Source organism: Sminthopsis crassicaudata, chromosome 4 (assembly GCF_048593235.1).
Source record: "Sminthopsis crassicaudata isolate SCR6 chromosome 4, ASM4859323v1, whole genome shotgun sequence".
Classification (NCBI taxonomy): Eukaryota; Metazoa; Chordata; class Mammalia; order Dasyuromorphia; family Dasyuridae; genus Sminthopsis; species Sminthopsis crassicaudata.
The window spans coordinates 314,471,599-314,491,942 of record NC_133620.1 but is presented as its reverse complement, the minus strand read 5'-3'; the positions used below and the strand labels follow the sequence as shown (position 1 = coordinate 314,491,942).

The 20,344-nt window shown below is 34.6% G+C and overlaps 1 protein-coding gene across 1 annotated transcript in view; it reads left to right on the top strand.

Annotated features, from left to right (window-relative positions):
- Window positions 1-20,344, top strand: part of DNAH17 (dynein axonemal heavy chain 17) — a 288,979-nt gene that overhangs the window by 137,039 nt on the left and 131,596 nt on the right. The window contains exons 35-40 of the mRNA XM_074260267.1: window positions 8,353-8,513; window positions 9,525-9,681; window positions 10,670-10,774; window positions 13,045-13,202; window positions 16,615-16,753; window positions 18,574-18,801. Coding sequence (XP_074116368.1) covers window positions 8,353-8,513; window positions 9,525-9,681; window positions 10,670-10,774; window positions 13,045-13,202; window positions 16,615-16,753; window positions 18,574-18,801 — 948 coding nt within the window. The remainder of the gene's footprint in view (window positions 1-8,352; window positions 8,514-9,524; window positions 9,682-10,669; window positions 10,775-13,044; window positions 13,203-16,614; window positions 16,754-18,573; window positions 18,802-20,344) is intronic.

Below are 20,344 nucleotides of genomic sequence, written 5' to 3'. Positions count from 1 at the left end.
CTTGTCTTTGAAAATCCCTATGCTGTTTTTCCATTTAAGTCTTTCTCTGATAATTCATTATGGTTTGGAAGTTACTAGAGAATATTAAAAGTTGAAAGGAACATTTGAGGCCATCCAGTCCACTCCTTACTTGAACAAAAGTTCCCTTTAAAATATCCCAAACAATATGCATCTCTCCAATGCTCAGTTTTTACATTTATAATAAAGAATTTGATTTATCAGAAAAGAGACTTTGGAGTCAGGACACTTGGGTTCATCTCATCTGAATCTCTCACTTAACTTGTTTGAGACTGGATGAGTCCATTCTCTATAGACTGTTTTTATCACTAGTTAAGGCAATGATATATAATATGCCATTAACAGATGATTATTAGACCTCATAGAGTTAACGTAAGGAATTATAAAATCTTTTTTATAGTCTTAAAGGTTTTTAAATTTTTTATTTTACTATCCATTTTGGGGGTACCTAATGGGATTAGGAATTAATTGGGTAAAGTTGGAATGTTCCAAGAGACAAGAAAACAAAAACATTAGTCATAGAAACTGACTCTCAAGAAACTGAAACTCTTAAGAGCTTAGTTTGAATAGCAAATCATGAAAAAATATGCAAATATGATAATAGCCATAGCTAATTTCAACTGCTTCCTAGTAATCCTAATATATGCTGTTTATATGACCAATTTTTTAAAAAGTACCATGGTTGCAGCTAAATTATAAAGGTATTTTTAAAATAGTGTATTCCAAAACAAAAATTTGCAGAAAAACAATTAAAAATTTATTTTTACAGAATTTTTTAAAAATGCAATAATTTTTTGGGGAAAAAAGTTCCTCCCAAGGGGGAGGGAAAATTACAGATTTGTGAGGCATCTTAGAAGATGAGCATTCAATATTGTTCCAAATTACAAAATGCTTTCTCCCATCACAGAGATAACACTAAATTTATATTCAGAAAGTCTGGGTTTAAATTCCAGCTATTCCATTTACTAACCAATATGATTCTAAACAAGTCACTTGGTATTTTTGATCCTTGTTTTTTTCTTTTGAGAAATGGGGGAATCTCAAAATTTCCCCAGTAAATTAAAAACCACTTGAGAACAAAGACTACATCTTTTTTTATCTCTGTATATCCAGAGTCCAATAGTGTTTTATATGGAGTGAGAATTTAATAAATATTAAGAATTGGTCATAATAATATCCTTCTCTCTAAGTATGTGGCTTGCAATATTGTTAGATTCATAATAGGACACACTTGAAAATGGAAAATTTTAAATCAATTTCATATCATTTGGGGACATATGTAGTAGGCATTGAACAAAATAACTTAAAAATATTTCACTGCATAGCTTTTGTTAATGTTTTCTTTAAACCATAAAGAAATGTTCTTTATGTTAATGTTTTCTTTAAACCATAAAGAAATGTTCCTTCTATTACCTTACTTTACTTTCTTAATTACATTTACTTTTGATTATCTAATAATTATAGTAATAATACTATCTATGTCTTTAAATTTTGAAAGCACTTTCAGCATTTTATTTCATACAACAATCTTGTGAGGATAGATTATTATCCCTACTTTATAGATGAAGAAATTAACAAGGTGAAATAGCAAAATTCATCAAATTTTGAGTGATTTTTTTCTACACAGTACTAAACATCTAAATATAAAGTTTTATCTGTATAATTAAGTAAAATTTCTAATTTCCATCTAGATCTTTAGCATCACATAAATTCATCCAAATTCTGGACTCCCAATTATCTACATACAGATCATTTGCTCTGGGGGCAGCTAGGTGGCACAGAGTTTAGAGTGCCAAGAGTATAATCAGGAAGACTTATTGATAAGGTTTAGATTTAGGGGATCAAAATTAGATTAGGGTTTTTGGTGGTCAGGGAGATAAATGATAAGGTCTAGTGGCAGGTTTGGGGTTCAGGGAACCAAATGGAGAGGTTTGGCTCCCCTACACCCCCTTGGGATTCAGTGCAAGGGTAGGGAATTTGGGGGACTCCCTTCTGGTGGTGCAGAGATTCTCTGTAAAAGAATTTACAGACCCAAAAGCCTAGACTGATAAAAGGGTTTATTATGGGGATTGGAAATAAGGTTAGAAGTCCTGACAGAGAGGCATGACAGAGAGATTAGGAAATAGATGAGGAAAAAGAGAGGATGGCACTGGAAAAGAATATTATTCCAGTGGGCAAAGGCTTCTTTGGCATGCCAAGCATGAAGCTGGCATGTTTGGACCTCTACAAAGAGAGGGTTTTATAATGAGAGATTTAGCTAAAGGGGGCCCGTGGGTGGAGTCCCAAGTTCATTGGGAATCCCCAATTAACCATTACTGGGTTTCAGCTTGAGCTGGAATTTGAATTGAATTCAATGAGTTTCAGGACTGAACCGACCCCATCTAGGTAACAAGAATGAAATTGTCCCTCTAGATGGAATCTGAGGTACAGATCTTAGGTAGAGTTGAAGGAGATTTTCTCCTTTAAGGATTTTTAGAGTTTCAGGGTCCCCTCTTCATTATGTTAGTGAGTTCAAATCTGGCCTCAGACACTTACTGTGTTACTCTGAGTTCACCTCAGTTCCTCTTCTATATAATGAGCTAGAGAAGGAAATGGCACCACCCTAGAATCTTGCCAAGAAAACCAAAATGGCTTATGAAGAATCAAACAAAACTGAAACAATTGAACAACAAAATACTCATTCTACAAATTATTTTCCTGTTTTTAAAAAATTCAAATTAGATTTCTCTCCACTATCCATCATGTTTCTGGACCATATCCTAATCATCTTATATTTGCTCAGAGTTAGGAAAAATATTTTTTTAGTTTATCACTAGAAATGTTAATCTGATACACACACAAAAAGTTAAAGATTTATCTTAAAGATGAATCTGAATAAGATGAATCTTCCTTTATTGCTTTGCTATGGAATGGAAATGACTGAATTCTCATTGATAGTTGGGGGCAAGTTCTGGCAGGTCTACTCCTAATGAATGGGCTTCAAATATGATTCCAAATATGGCTGTTGCCTGAAGACAATTAAGTTAATCCAGATAAGCCCTTTTTGGTCATAAGATAATGGAATTTCCAGCCATAACTTTCTAAGACCACCTATCAAATCTTAAGGAGTTGTGATCTACATCATTGACTAACATAAAATTGTTGAGCTAGCAAGTCCTTGAGGTAGCAGGAATATGGTTAATAAGAAGCACATTAGAGGAGTCAAATGACCTGTTTTCAAATCTTGATTCTGCTCCTTATTGATAAGGTTTAGAGTAATCTAGATTCCAGGTGGTCTAGAGGTTAGTGACTATAAGAGTTATTAAGAATCCCCTTTAAATTAGCCACAGGTTCTAGGAGTGAAAGAATTCACTAATCCCCGAATATTAGTTGCAAAATGAAAGTTTATTGTTAGAAATCAGTTTACCCAGAGACTGACTTTTACAGTGGCAGATCTATGGAAAATGGAGTTTTGTGCTGAGAATGCAGTTCTCAGTGGACAGAAAGTCCTGGCAGCTGAGTAAGCCACTGAGGTGGAAGCTATTTTATTGAATGTCTTGGTAGGGGGGTTTGGGAAGCCCAAGCAGATCAGAACCAGTGGGGTCTAGGCAGTCCAAGCAAGTCAGAATGGCTTGTCCAAGACAAGCCTGGATCTCCTATTGGAATTCAAAGGGATGCTTTTGACTAGGATTTGTAATTGAATGTCTGGTATCCTGGAAAGACAACTTGTCTGGGGAGGATATGCCTCAGCCAGGAGGGGCTGAAAATCTGAAAGGAATCACAGATCAATAGGAAATACAGTTTCTTAAAGGGACCACAACCTGCTTCATTATTATTATATCTCCAACTTCCTGCTGACCATGTTTCCCAGTCCTATTGACACCTTAATATATCCAAACTCAATATATTCAAAACTGTACTCATCATCCTTCCCACAAAAGTCACATCTCCCCCAAATTTCCTGTTGGTTTTTTTTTATGGACACTACTGTTCTCCCTTGTTGCCCAGGTTTGTATCTCCCAAGGTCATCTCTTATACTTCCCTGTCCCTCAGCCCCACATCTACTAAATGTTTCTAAGGCCTTCCTCCATAACATCTTTCACTTCCATCAATTTCTCTCCCCACACATGTCTCTCATTCTTGTTTTGCCTCTCTGCTACTCTTGTAATAGGCTACTAACTGATCTCAAGGTTTCCAGTCTCTCTCTCTGATCTATCCTTTAACTTTCTGGCAAAATCATCTCGTTAGGCCATTGCTTTGACTGTGCCATCCCTTTCTCAAAAAACTTCAATTGTTGCCCTTTACCTTTAGAATAAAATACAAACACATTAGGCTGGCTATTCATGCCTTTCCAATATTTGCTCCAAGATACCAGTATGATTTCACACTGGTCTCCTTTGTGCTCTCTATTGAGGTGTATGTTACTCAGGACAAAGAGTAATTTTTTTAAAAAATGGCTTCAATTTGGGCCGGTAAAAGTCAGTTGTATATATTTCCACCAACAGTAAGCTGATCCAGCAATCTAGTTTCATCTGGTCCAACCTTAAACAGGTAAAACTAGAATGAATGATTTCTCTCTCTTCAGTTAGTCTTTCACATTTTGGGGTTGAATTTCATGAAATGCACATACGTTTCATTGCTGTCTTTGCTTCTTAATTCTTTGGTTTTTAAAAATGTATGTTACTTCAAGAAAACATGCAAAAAAGTGTACCGGTTATTTTATTTAGTCATTTTTCGGTTGTGTTGGACTCTTCATGATCCCATCTGGAGTTTTCTTGATAAGATCCTGGAGTGGTTTGCTATTTCCTTCTTCAGCTCATTTTACAAATGAGAAAACTGAGGCAAACAGGGTTAAGTGATTTGCTCAGGATCACAGAGCTAGTTAAAAATAACTGAAGCCAGATTTGAAGTCAGATCTTCCTGACTACAGGGTTGGTATTTTATAAACTGCATCACCTAGCTATTCCATAACTATCAGGTACCTTGCAGTGGCTGATGATTTAAGGGAAGTCAAGTGTGTCAAAGATCATTCAAGAGTAGTGTTAGGGGAAGAATACATGCATGAAAAAGGATAAATCTCAAGAAAGCAAGGGAAAGTATAACTTAAAAGGAGAAACACTACCAAGGACAACTGTACAAAACAGCTTAATTAATCATTAGGAAACAAATGTAAGCCTGGAAACAGAATGACCTAATAAACTTGAGGAATTGTTGATTCATCTATAATGCAGTAAGTCTTCTTGCCAGAATATAGCCAATTGATTACTGTTGTGAAAATTCCTGCCACGGATAAGATGATAAAAGATGATAAAATGGGTGGAGCACTGAAGACTGAATTTTAGGATTTTTAATTCAAGACTTTTATCAAAACTGTTGGTATGGTTTCATCCAAACAAGTCTTAAGTAAACCTGTAATTTCTTTAGCAGAAAGTAAAATGCTCCCCCCCAATAGGGTGATAGAGATTTTTTTTCCATTTCTCATAGACTTAGAAGTCTTATCTCCAATGAACTTGGACAAATATATTGACATATACTGGAAAGGAGAATTGTTCCAGTATTATAGAAATTCTTAAATGGAGAAGTGGAATACTGAAAGACAGTTTCACACTGTCTACTACACATCACAAAAGATTAATTAATTTTTAATTAATTAATTAATTGATTTTTCTAAGAGATGGGAATAAATATACTGTAATGATGTAGGAATACATTCAATATAAACTTCATTGAAAATATATGGACTATATGACAAAAATATTTATGGAAGTCTTTTTTGTAATTGTAAAAAAATTGAAAACTGAAAGCATGTCCATCAATTGGGTTTTGACTGAACAAGTTAAGATATATGAAGTTGTGTCATAAGAATTGAATGATTTCAGAAAATTCCTGGGAAGACTATAATGAGTCAACATAAACTGAACCAGGAAAACAATGTATACAATAATAGCACAACAATACCAATTGTGAAATTTTAGTAATTCTTAACAACATCATGATCTATGACAATTCCAGAGAATTCATAATGAAAAATCCTTACCACCTTTAGATAAAAAGCTGATGGATTCTGAGAGCAGACTGAGGCTTTTTTTTTCTTTTAAAAGTTTTTCTTGTTTTCCTCTCCCTCCTCTGCAGCATAGCTAATATGGAATTATGTTTTACAAAACTCCATGTATATAATGGATATCATATTTCTTGCCCCTCCAAGGGTGAAGGAAGAGGCAGAAAAAAAGTAGAAAATTTAGAATTTAAAATAAAATAAGAATTTTAAAAAGGTTACATATAAATGAGATGAAATATTGTGCAATAAGAAATGATAATAAGAAAAATGATAATAAGAAAAAACCTGGAAAGACTTGTATGAACTGATGCAAAGTAAAGTGAGCAGAATCAGAACAATTTATATAATAACAGTACCACTATAACAATAGTTAACTTTGAAAATAATTAGTAACTCTGATTAACACAATGACCAACCACAATTCTAGATGACTCATGATGAAACATACCATCCATCTTCAGATAAAGAGCTGATGAATTCAGATTGCAGACAAGCATATTTTCTTCTTTCTTTTTAAATTTGTTTTGCAGAATGCTAATGCAACAATTTGTTTTGAAGAATGTATATACATATATTTGTAAGGGTTTTGCTTTTATTGCCTTTCTAATGAGCAGAGGAAGGGGAGAAGGAGGGAGAGGATTCAGAACTGAAAATAAAATAAAATTGAATTTAAAAAATAAAATCTGGGATAGCTAGGTGGCACAGTGGTAGAGTACCAGCCATGAAGTCAGGAGGACCTGAGTTAAAATATGATCTCAGACACTTAATACTTCCTAGCTCTGTGACCTTGGGCAAGTCACTTAAACTCAATTGCCTCATCAAAAAATAAATAAATAAATAAATGAAATTGGTTTGGAAAAATGGTTTGCCCATCACAGGCATGTTAATCAAATAAAAATATGATTTATGATAAAAAAAATAAAATATTTGTGTCAAAAATCTTGTGAATTTCATGCCAAATAATTTTTCAAGATATAAAAAAATCATAATGTTTACTAATAAGTCAATAATTTTAATTATTTTGTTTTGTCTCAATACATATACCATTGTACATTACAGTCAAACTGGACTAACTTCCTCCTCAAGTTTGGTGTATATTCTAACTTTAATGCACCCATGAAGGCTATACCATTAAATGTACTTTCTCATCAACCCAGTCTTTCAGATTTTTCTTAACTCAATTTCCTGATTTCCTAATTTATCCAGATGTTATTTCTTTTCATTCCTCAAATTTTTCTAAAGTACTTTGATCTGATTTCTTTTGCCCTCTTTATATCTATGGTGTTATATATAACTTCTTGAAGGAAGAGATTACTTAATTTTGTATCTCTAGAATGTAGATTCCTTGTACTTTCTGATTATAAGCATCTCCTAACTTAGCTAAACAGGTCCTTAATAAGACAGATAGTCTTATTACTGAGTCTGTATTAGAAGCCTCTTCAGTTTGGTGGGACCTAGTAAAGCTTGTGTTCCATTAGCATAGTATTTTAAAACTCAAAGTCATCTACCCCTAAAATATCAGAATATAGAACTTCTGTCTTCTAAGCATATGAAAGAATCTATTTGAAAGCATTCAAAAATGTTTTGGAATTTTGTAGTAATTGGGAAGGTAATGAATAAGTGGCAGGGGGTCCTTGAAATGGGGGAAAACAGGACCTTGAGTGTGATGTTCTGTTTCTCTAAAATATAATCATTCTCTGGGAGCAGGTTTCCTGGGGAGCTTCTGGAGGCAGCCTTAGTTTCAGTTCAGTTCATTAATCCCGAAAATGCAGCCAAGGGTTAAAGTCCTTTACTATCTCTTTCCAAATCTTATCTCCAGATCATTTATTTTTTCCTATAAGACTTGTCTCCTTCACTTGGGCTCAGCTAGCTTTCTTAGAGGCTTCTCTCTCTCTTTGGTTCCCTGAGAGCTCTTGTCCAAATGTCTCCAGCCAGCACGAAGTGAGAATGAAATCTTGACTACTCCTCCCTGAATCCTGGCTCCTTATATCCCCCTAGAGAATGGGCTTGTGGGTACTCCCTGGGCTTGTAGGAGTTCCTTAAAAGTATATTCTCTTAAAGGTGTGAAAGGTGTGAACTCTGATTTAGAGAATTGTTAAGTACCATGCTAAATTAGATAATTATATCCATTCCAGTGACTTAGCACCTTGAAAGAGGAATTCAGTTTTGCTATATATGCTCAGCTCTAGGCTCAGCTTTGCTCAGTAATTCAGTCATCATCTATTATCTATTATCCAGGTATCAAGCCTGCTTCTCAGGGTTCCCAGTTTCTCCTAAAATAATTTTCCTCCTTTTAGGTAGAAAATTCTCAGGCCTTCACCTGGCAGTCTCAGCTTCGGCATCGTTGGGATGAGGAAAAGAAACATTGCTTTGCCAATATCTGTGATGCCCAAATTAGATATTCCTATGAATATTTGGGAAATACACCTCGGCTAGTGATCACACCACTCACTGACAGGTATGTAAAATGCAGTTGCTTGGCACAGAAGAAATTGTCAGAAGAGATAACCAGATCACTTTGTTTAAAGGTTGGCATCAGGTAGGGCTTCAGAAAGAAGGGCATATCCTGTTTTCAGTAAGTATCCCTGGTAAGATCATAATTGGAATTGTAGGCATGCATTGAGCATAACAAGATATATTTAATATACTTCTTCACATCAGCAACAAACTCTAATTGCCATAGAATGTACTTTTCAAAAGCTACATATTTTGCGTACTTCTTTGAAATAATATCAGTTCTAATGTATACATTGATACATTTAATGCACACCTAGGTCTTGAGTATTTTGTTTAGTTCTTAGCACCTTGGTTTGGTCTCACCATATGAGGATCAATTGGATGAACTGTGGATGTTGAGCTTAGAGGAGAGAAGATATAGGATGTACATGAGAACTGCCTCAAAAGTATTTAGAAGCTGTTATATGGTAGGTGAACTAGACTTGCTCTTGGTTATAGTAGGCAGAACTAGTAATAAATAACTATAGAGAAAGTTTTAAGAGAATTTGTCTAAATACAAAGAAACGGGTTACCTTAGGAGGTAATGAGTTCCCTGTCACTAGAGGTCTTCAGACAAAAGACTAGATGATTACTTTGGGGTATATTGTAGAAAGGCCTCCTATTCATATTTAGGTTAGTTTTCCCATCTTCTTAAACTATGGGTCTTGTTTGGGATCTTGTAACCGAATGAGGGAATTGTGAAATTATGATTTATGGCCAATAAGAGTTTACTATACAGCCAGGGTCATGTAAGAATTTAAAAAAACAAAACAAAACAAAAAAACAACAAAAAAAAAAAACATGTCCACAATACTTCTATATTCTAAAGTGAAATTTCTGGCCAATGAAAGCCCATTTTTCTCTCATGGGCCTCTTTAGATAACAGATTGTTTTACATCTGTCTGGATTGCTTATTGTTGTTTAGGGGTGATTATGTCAAGAGAATTTCAAATAACTGAGAATTCCATTACAGATGCTACATCACTCTGACCCAGTCCCTCCATCTGATTATGGGAGGAGCACCTGCAGGCCCTGCAGGGACAGGCAAAACTGAGACCACTAAAGACTTGGGCAGAGCACTGGGCATCATGGTGTATGTCTTCAACTGTTCTGAGCAAATGGACTATAAGGTGTGTGTCCAATTTCTGAGTCACTGCTTTTCTAAGAGATAAAAATGCTGTATGTGTTTTAGGATACTACATACAAGGTTTTTTCCTGAGCTGAGCATTGTATTATATCCTTTACCCTTAATATGAAATTTTCATTCTGGACATTCTGAAAGCTGAATGGGCAACATGAGTAGAAAGAGTATGAATATTCTCAGCTTGCTGATAGTAGCAGATCTAATGGACTTACACTATGCATTGTCACAGGACCCACAACCATTATTGTGGGGTCTTGGGTTCAGTGTGAGTCAAACATATCTTAGTGGACATAATAAAAAAAAGTGCTATGGTAGAGTAAATTTGTGTGCCATTCTGGGTGTTTTCTCTTTATATGTACTGAACATCAGCCTATATACTTTCTCCCCTCTTCCCCTTTCCTATAAAATGATATTTATTCAGCATTAGTTATCATCTGCTCCACTAAAAAAACCTTTATGCTAATTATATACATTATTACCTTCTAACCCAATATTTGTTTGGAGTGACATAGTTGGGTAAAATATATTACCCAATTTTATTTGGGTTGAATCAGCTCCCAGTACTCTAAAAATAATTGCTTCATTTTATTCAGGAAGGTAGTCAGTTTTGAGGTCTTTCATTTCAAGATAGAAGCTACTCACAGGTAATTCAGGCTAAAACTAGACTTGGGCAAAACCTGTAAAATCCAGGAATCAGGACTAAATCTGGAAAGGCTATCTTTGGGCAACTTTGGACTTACTGAGAATACTCCCAGCTTGAAATAAATAGTTTTTCTTTCTGGATTTCCAGAAAGCCTGAAGTGTCAACAGTATACAGCTCTCATTTTTATACAATTCTCATACAATCTGCAACTACCATAGAATAAAGAAAGAAGTCATCAACTTGGAATGAGACCCTACTATTGGGTCTTGCTGTGACTGTTTTCTGGACATTTTCTAATATTTTTATGTTTTTTGATTTTGGTCTTCGCCAGTCCTGTGGAAATATCTACAAAGGGTTATCCCAAACAGGAGCTTGGGGATGTTTTGATGAATTCAATCGGATCTCAGTAGAAGTTTTATCTGTAATTGCTGTGCAGGTATGTCCAAATTATTTTTTGCATAAGGTGGTACATCAGTATTCACGACTACTTTGATGAATAGCCAAATGTCTTTCTGATTTCCTACTATTTCATAAAGTAAATATGTACATATGTATAAATATAATATAATAAATATATTATATATACATATATGCAATATTTCCAAGTTAAAATTTTTATATAGAGACTTACCATAAACTTTTTTTGCAGATAGGCTTCATTCTAAAAGAAGCTATGATCTTTATATTATTACTCTAAACTCCTTTAAGCTATGATCTTTATATTATTACCCTAAATTCCTTTATTCTAAATGAAACTATATTTATCAAAAAATAAAATAAGCATGGAAGACCTATAATTTTGATAGAGCTAATAAGGTTTACTTATGACAAGAGAATGATCAGTTTCACTCACTCATATTATAGGTACATTCTCCTCTTTTAAAAACACAGGACAGCAAATAGCAGTGGCTGAAAAATTTTTTTAATAAGCAACTTCCACATAACACATATTTCAGACTTAATTTACATTAATAACAGTTTTTCCATCACTTTCTTAAGCCTAGACAATTCACAAAACAATAAATCAAGCTTTGGTTTCTAGCATTTGCCAATTTCCAATGTATAAAGTGTTCACACTGCCTGTTTGGAAGTGGTTCAACCATACTCCAGATTTTAAAAGTCTATTAAAAAAAAGATCCAAGAGAATTAAGGGAGGATTCAGATTTTATTGATCATGGATTCCTCCAAGAGAAGATACATGCAGTTAGGATGTAGGAGAGGTGAGCGTAGGAGGACAGTGGAAGGATAGAGCCTATGCAAGGATTCAAACCAGAACTCTAAATACATCTGGAAGTGAGAACTCTCAGGAAAGATTTTTAAACTAGGATATTGCTAGTGGGTTGTGGAGAGTGGCCAGACCTCTTAAGTACTTGCCAGGTTCTATATTTGAGAAACTCAAAATGGCTGATAAGTAACAAGAGTCAGATATTATACCTGGATTTTGGTAATTTCTCCTCTATGGGGTTCAATTTTTTTCTTAGATAAAATGAGCGTGTTGGACTAAGTGTTCTCTTAACTTCTCTCCAGCTCTAGATCTGATATATAATGAATCCTTAACTTCATTTTCTTCCTTCTTTGTGCTATGATAGAAAACTGGCATTATCTAACAATAGAACTAGTTATGAGGCTGACATATATACAGGAAACAGAAATTTCAAAATCTCTGTCTCTGCCCTAATGCAAATTATATTGCACTCTACAGATAATTTCAAAGGAATTCAATCAGGTGTCCCAAATAAAGAAATCAGGACCTCTAACAAAAAGCAATGTTGAGGAATGCTTTGGATTTAAGCGTGGATTTTAAGACTCCATCAAGTGGTGCAGAGAAAGATTGTAATTTAATATCCTGATAGAATTTTTCCTTCTAATGCCGTATTTACTAAAGCAACTTCTACTGCCATCTTGATTACAAAAATGAAAGCTCAGGCTTTCTCTTGAAATTCCATCTCTGGACCTGAAAACTAACATCATTTCTAAGAAATATTTGATAGGAGTGTCATAAATAAGAAAATCTTATTTTCCAGTGATGGTGTCAAAAAGAATTTTTGAAGATACACACACACACACACAAACACACACAAACACAAACACACACACACACATACCTCCTTAGGACCTCATTAGTTTAAGAGGCAGACTCTTGGAGTTTCTACATCAGGAATTTCCTTCTTATACTGATAAAGTCTAGGATGTAGGTATGGGATCATCACCACTTATCAGGTGAAATTCCACTAATTTCAGCAATGTGTTGAACACAAAGTCATAAAGACTAGGACCTTGAGAGGTTGTATGATTAATGTGTATAAGAAGCAGAACTTGAATCCATGCCTTTGGTAACTCCACTGCTAGCCCTCTATCTATTATATCAAAGAGTAAATTAGAGGATTGTGAAATGGCTATTTTTCTTTTTCTTTTGGCAACTGGGGTTAAATAACTTGCCCAGGGTCACACAGGTCTTAACTGCCTGAGGCTGAATTTGAACTCAGGTCCTCCTGACTCCAGGGCTGGGTGCTCTATCAATTGCAGGACTTAACTAGCCCCCTTTGGAATGACTAATTTTTAAGAGGATGTGTATGTGATGAGGTGTGGATAGATGAATCATTTTTGCAAATTCGAGTCCTTTCAAGCTAACAAAAATTAAGATATCTCTTTTCCATTTAAAATGATAGATATAACTTTCTCTTCTTATACAATTTTGCTATTTAGGTAAAATGTGTCCAAGATGCAATTCGTGCCAAGAAGAACATGTTTAATTTCCTTGGAGACATGATACGTCTCATCCCCACAGTGGGCATGTTTATCACCATGAACCCAGGTTATGCTGGACGGGCAGAATTGCCAGAAAACTTAAAAGCTTTGTTCAGGTACATATGCATAGAAAAAAATATTAACCTACATTGACTTTCGTAGTAAAGTAGTTCTAAGTTATCAAACATCCTCACTCTTTTATGGGTTTCTAATCTTATTTTATCTAATGGCTTCCTTACTTCTGCCTACAAGTAACTTAAGTCTTCCCAATCCTGCCAAAAACCTTTCTTCAGTTTTGCAAGGGTCAATGTTGAAAGATTACCCATGCATATGTTTTGTAAATTAAAAAAAAAAAAAAAAAAGATTTAATTGTTTACATCCCTAGATGGGAAGACAAGAAAAAATTTTAAACTCCCATCTACTCTGCACATATCAAAAAAACAAAAAACAAACAAACAAAAAAATCTTTCTTCAAGCATATGTTCCTGTTATCTCATTCCTCCCTCTCACTGACAAATATCTTGGGGGGAGAGGGAGCAGGGAGCCTATTTCTTTCTCTTATCACTAACTCATTTCTCAGTCCCTTAGGATCCTGGCTCCTGCTCCTTATTGCTACTGAGACTGCTCTCTCAGAAGTTGCCAAAGATCTCATTATTTCAATCTTCATCTGAATACTCTCTTTTCCTTTGGCTTACAAGACATTTTTTCGTCCTAGTTCCCCTCTCCTAATTTCTTTGCTAGAATTTTTTTCTTTTTCCATTACCTATATTTCAGTCTTTTGCCTTCTCTCTATACTTCTCTTCTCAGTCATTCTCTCTCAAACGTTCTATTTACCTCTAAGATCTAAACCAGTGGTCCTCAAACTTTTTAAATAGGGGCCAGTTCACTGTCCCTCAGACTGTTGGAGGGCCGAATTATAGTAAAAACAAAAACTCACACTCTGTCTCCGCCCCTCCGCCCATTTGCCATAATCCAGCGGGCTGCATAACATTCTCAGTGGGCCGCATCTGGCCTGAGTTTGAGAACCCCTGATCTAGATCTTCAGTACTGACCTCTCACCTCAGCTCCAGATCCATGTTTCTAATTATATACAAGTATTATGAATGAAATTTAACAAAAAGATAAACTGAGGTAATTCTCCACACAGGATAACATTAATTAGCAGAGGCATGCTATCTGCCAAAAAGTGAATCATTGGATTGCCTCCTTTTATGCTAAAGATCCCAAACAAAAGGATCATTCTCCTTTGATAGGTATAGAGGAATACAGAACAAAGAACAAAAAGAGTAGATGACATCATGAGATTATGTTAACCATAATTGGTTACAAAGCTAAGATGCAGAGAACAGCATGACTGGTTGGAAATTTGATAATGTTTGAGTTTATGTGCAATTTAGCAAACCACACATCCTTGAAGGATAATTTAGCATCCCAAGCTAAATTCCTTGAGACAAAACTAAGTTAGAGATTAGCAGGAGAGCTAGATTTTTAAACCTAACTCATTACAGGCCAGGTGAATTCTGAATCATGTTCAGAGACAGAGAATTATGACTTAAACAGTTACAAGGAATCGAATAATTATAAATAGAATCAAAGAGTAAATGATAATAGGATCAATTTTAATCTCAAGGGCATCTGCATTTGTCCTGCTGTCCCCTCAAACTCAATATGTCCAAAACTAATTTTTTAATCATTCCCCCAAAATCCTGGTTCTTTTTTCTGACTTAGCTATTTCAATCAAGGGCATTATTCATGGTTTTTTTTTTCTTTCCATTATATCATACCAAGTCCTACTAATTCTCTCTCCATTATATTTCTCATAATTACCATTTGCCAACATTTTTTATACAGGCTCTCATTGTGAATGAAATGTTTCCATACACTCCCACCTACCTCTAATCTTTCCCCTTCTTCAATCTTATCATTCATATTGCAGTCAGATTAATTTTCCATATGCATAAATCAGATTATGTCATTCCTCTACTCAAAACCCTGAAATGAGTCCCTATTGACTTTTTAAGGCTCTGTAACCTCAATTCAAGTTTCTTTGGAGTCTGGTGCTATCTTACCTTTCCAGCTGCACATCATAATATTCTCTTCTACGCACTTCATAGACTATCTAGAATGGACTGCATTGTTGACCTATAAGACATATCTCACACTTGTCTGCATCTACACTTTTGTTCATCCTGTTCTCTATAATTTTGAATAACCTCCGCTATTCCTATTTATTATTTAAAGTCCAACTATACCATCTCTTCCATGAATCTTTCCTACTCTCCCAAACAGTAATTATCTTTCTCCCTCATATCTTAGGAAGCATTTTTTATTTCCTTTATGCATTCATAAGGAGTTATTTTGTTTTACTATGCTGTGCATATGACATATCCCTCATTAAATAGTAAACTTCATGAAAGAAGGTAATAGAGTCATTTTTTTTAATCTACTTGAGCATTTAGCACAACACATTTCACATGAATTTAATAGATTGATTAGAATTAGTGAATTCACTAATTCATTAATTTCATTTGGGAGTGGGGTTATGTATTCTTGACTATATGCTCACCTGAAAACTCTAGAATCCCAAATGAACATAATTCAGGTTAAAATCCAAGAATAAAGAAAGAACCAGATTCATGGTTTATCTGGTAAGAAAATATCTAAAATGAAGTAAAGGAAGGAAGGAAGAGAATAAGGAAATATTTTACACTAAAAGTCCTTTCTCTGTCCTATCTATATGAATGAGACTAATGAAAAGCCCTTCAAAGTAGAAGATGTTAGTTGGAAAATAAAAGATTAAAGCCTAAAATAATAATAAAATTAGACTCTATTCCTGCCATTTATATAATCAGCCAGGCAAGAAAAATCAATGTAGTCCATTCTCCTCCCAGCTAAATTGTTATCCAAAGTTAACTATGATCCATAGTTTAAGTATTCTATGGATCCATGATGAGGCCTCAGAGTTGGACTTTATCTCTCTGCACCTGGCTGTGAGATAGGATCTGCATAGTATCTTGGTATAGGGAGAAAGAACTTGGGACTTGGAAACCTAAGTGTAGTCTTGGCTCTCTGCTATTTATGTGGAATCTTCGGTAAATTACTTAAGCTCCTGATTTGCAGTTTCTTCATTTATAATATAGAGAGGGAGTTAGAACTATATAATCTCTTAAGGTTTTTTTTTTGTATCTCAAACTCTACGGCCATGAATATAAACAATTAGGAAGCAATTAATTAAGCAAATATAAAATTATATCATCCAAAATCATATTAGATATTTTGAACAGACATAGACAAGACAGTGACTTTTGTTATGGAGAGAGGATGAAAGTTATTTTCTGAAGAAATATTGTGTTTTGAGAAAAAAAAGGCACAAATTTAACAGAAAAGAAAAATAAGCTTGAGGATTTTAAGCCAATTCCATAAAGAATGGGGGAATTCTAGTACATTGTGTTCTATCAGGTGAGACATAGTAGGACTGAGAAGGTTTAAAAAAAAAAAGAAGTTTTTTATTGGATGTATCTCTTTCAGACCCTGTGCTATGGTTGTCCCAGATTTTGAACTTATATGTGAGATCATGCTTGTTGCTGAGGGCTTTCTGGAAGCTAGGCTTCTGGCAAGAAAGTTCATTACTCTCTATACCTTATGCAAAGAGCTACTCTCTAAGCAGGTAAGTGTTTTCATATTATGCTTTGATTTATGAAGTTGGCCATGAAAGAGAGAAGAAGATATGATTAGTTCTGTTTTCTGAATATTCCATACTTGACAATAATTTGGAGATATCTATGTCTTACCTTAAAGGAATGAATCCTAACAGTGACTTGCACTTAGTTAATTAGTTCAGTGTAATGTTCTATTAATGCTTGTTGAAAATAATATATAATGAGTTGTTGGTACTGTTAATAATGGAGACATTTCATCAAATAGTTTTGGTTTTAAGGAACCCTCAGCAAATTGCTCAAGTCATACCATTTAGAAAGTTGCCTCTTGATGCAAAAAGTCTGGAAGTAGGAACTAGCAAGCTATATTTTCAAAAACTGGTCTAGGGATATATTGTTGTTCTTTTCTTCTACTATAAGCACCTACACTCTACCATCACAATATCTGGACAGATTTGCTTTATGGTTTTGCTTTCTTTTTCATTCTTAATTTCCCAAGATGTAAATAACCTAGCTAGGTCAATCATTTTTTATATGTAATGGGGGTACCCTTAATGGTAGCTTTTTTGCATGACTTTTAGAACTCACAATATTGAGGCAAGGGAACTTGTGTATACTATAGGGAGTTCAAATACATTAGAATCCCCTGGGAGACTTGCATCTGGACATGGGGACTAGGTCAGGTAGTATGAACTGGAAAAAGGAAGAAAAGAGAGGGAGAGCTATTTGTACTTGAGTAACAAAAAATAAAATAAAAAAAATCAACTTCACAAATCTAACATGAAGTAAGAATGTACAGATAGTAGTTGTTTAAAAAACAAACATCTAAGGGTTTTAATGGATTGCAAGCTCATTATGAATCAAGAGTGTGGCATGGCAGTCAAAAAAAGCTTATACTGAAGTAAGAGGGCAATAGATTCCAGGTATGAGGAGGACCCTTCTCTAACTATCTGTATTGTTGTGTTTCATTCTGGGCACCATAGTTTAAGAAGGATATTGATAAACAAGATAGTGAAAGGTTCTGAATGAAAAGGGAAGTACTATTACTTAAGCAGAGAGCAGAATTAAAGTAGATTGATGTAGCAGGCTACATCAATATTGGTGCTTCAGGTACACTCAAAAGAGAGAAACCCAGGTGATCAATTCCACTCAAAGTGTACTAAAAATCCAAGAGCCAGCTTTCAAATAAAGATATCTCCAAGGGACTGAAAAAAATCTCCATGCTAGTCATTGAGAGAATGCTAAAAGAAGACTGAATGATTAGCAATTTTTTATCCCTTCCCACGTACAGAGAGACAGTTTACCCACCCAACTAACAATTCTTCCTGGGAAGTTTATTCATCATCTCAAGAAGTTATATCCAGTTCATATGTGGGGAAAAATGATTCCACTATTTAATTATTCCTTGTAATATATATTGTTTTATGTCTAATTAAATACTTTTGCTATTAGATTGTTTATTTTTGCTTATCTGATACTATTATACCACTGAGAACTTAGGGTGTGATTTGTAGAATTGATTTAAAATATGCACTGAATCTGAAAAAAGAGTAGTAAGGGTACCCAGAAGGAGATTTCTTAAAACTTGCAGATGTCCTGCATATACATATACATATACATATGTATATATATATATATGTATATATATATATATATTCATGTCCTATACATATAAGGGCATCTCTTGGGTTTTGTTAAGGAGGCAGCAGTTTGCTGCAAGAAAGCCCACTGAGAAAGGCAGATGATACAGAAGCATAGTCTTTGATATAGTTCTGGGATATATAAAGTTGCTTAGTATACATGCTGATGTTCTTGATCACTTGTTTGGTAGGATCATTATGATTGGGGATTGCGGGCCATCAAATCTGTGCTAGTAGTAGCTGGTTCCCTAAAAAGAGGAGATCCCAACCGTGCAGAAGACCAAGTCCTCATGAGAGCATTGAGAGATTTTAATATTCCAAAAATAGTAACAGATGACTTACCTGTGTTTATGGGACTGATTGGAGATCTGTTCCCAGCTTTGGATGTTCCTAGAAAACGCGATCTAAATTTTGAAAAGGTAAGGCTATTTCTAGATGCTAAGAAATCTTACTATAGCTCAGTGTAATTGTGATCTTCACATCTCTCTGTTTTCACACTGCATCAGTCTGGTTGGTTCCTATGTTTTAAGTTGTATATGCAAACGTAGGGATGAATGACGTCTGTCTTTTTCTTAATATTTACTACTTATCCATTCATTCATTAACCAACTATATGAAAGCAAACACTATGCTAGGTGCTAGGAAATGTCCCGTAATTTCAGCCCTCAAGAGCTTGTCTTTAGTAGGAGAATAAAACATATACACAAATAAATAATAAGATGGAAATAGACTGTATAAAATAAGATTAGCAAGGTTATTAGAACCAGATTGTGGAAGACCTTGAAAACATACTTGGAAATGTGTTCTAGTCAAAAGGGAACCATTGAAGGTTTTTGAGCAGAAGGGTGACATTTCTAAGCACCTGTCCCTTGGGTATATTATAGTTCTCTGGCAATGGGTTGAATGATTAATTGGAGAAAGAGGAATGAAAAGCACAAAAACTGGTTAGGACATGATTACTACAATGTAGATAAGGGAATAAAGATTTGAACCTGGCACTAGGAACAGAAAAGATGAGAAACACAAAGGGAGGCTTGCCAGAACTTGATAATTTATTGGCAATAAAGAAAAGAGATGTTTTGACTTATGGTCACTAGGAAAAGGATAGTGTCATCAACAAATAGGAAAGTTAGGAGGAAGAGGAGCAGATTTTCAGAGGAAGATAATTTTTTGTCAGCTTTTAAACCATTTCTATTGCTACTATTTATATAGTGTTTTATATATATATATATGTATATATATATATATGTCCGTTCATACATATATAATTTCATTTTATTCTCACCTAGGAGGTAGATTATCTCTGTGTTACAAATGATGAAACAAATAAGAGACTACTCAAAGTTACACAATAATAATTGTCTGAGGCAGAATTTGAATTCAAGTCTTCTTGAGTGCTAAATTCCACATCCAATATTTTATCCACTATACCACCTATCAGAATGAGTTGTTTTACATATTTTAGTTTTCAAGAGTTTGAAGTGTTACCAGGCAGTATAGATATACATATCCAGTAGGCAATTGGAAAGGCACTTCTAAAAACAAAAACAAACAACAAAGTTTTCAGGTGAGTGGTTGGAGATGGAGAGAATGATGTGGAGAATCAATCAGTTAGAGGTAATAAATAATGAAATAATGAAAATGAATGGGCAAAAGGAAGACAGTTAAAAAATAAAAGAGGGCTAAAGATGTAGGGTCTTAGAGCATGAAGACTCTTAGGGACATGTTTTCTTGGGAGTTGGAAGGTTTAGAACAGAGGTGAGGAACCATTTTTCTGCCACAGGCCATTTGGATATAAATATAAATAATATCATTTGCAGGCTATGCAAAATTATCAACTTATTGAACTCAAGCAGCTTGAGTGTGACCCTGGGCAAGTCACTTAACCCCAATTGCCTCAAAAAAAAAAAAAAAAAAAAAAAGATAGCCCATGTCTGAAACACACTAGCAAACCAATTCAGA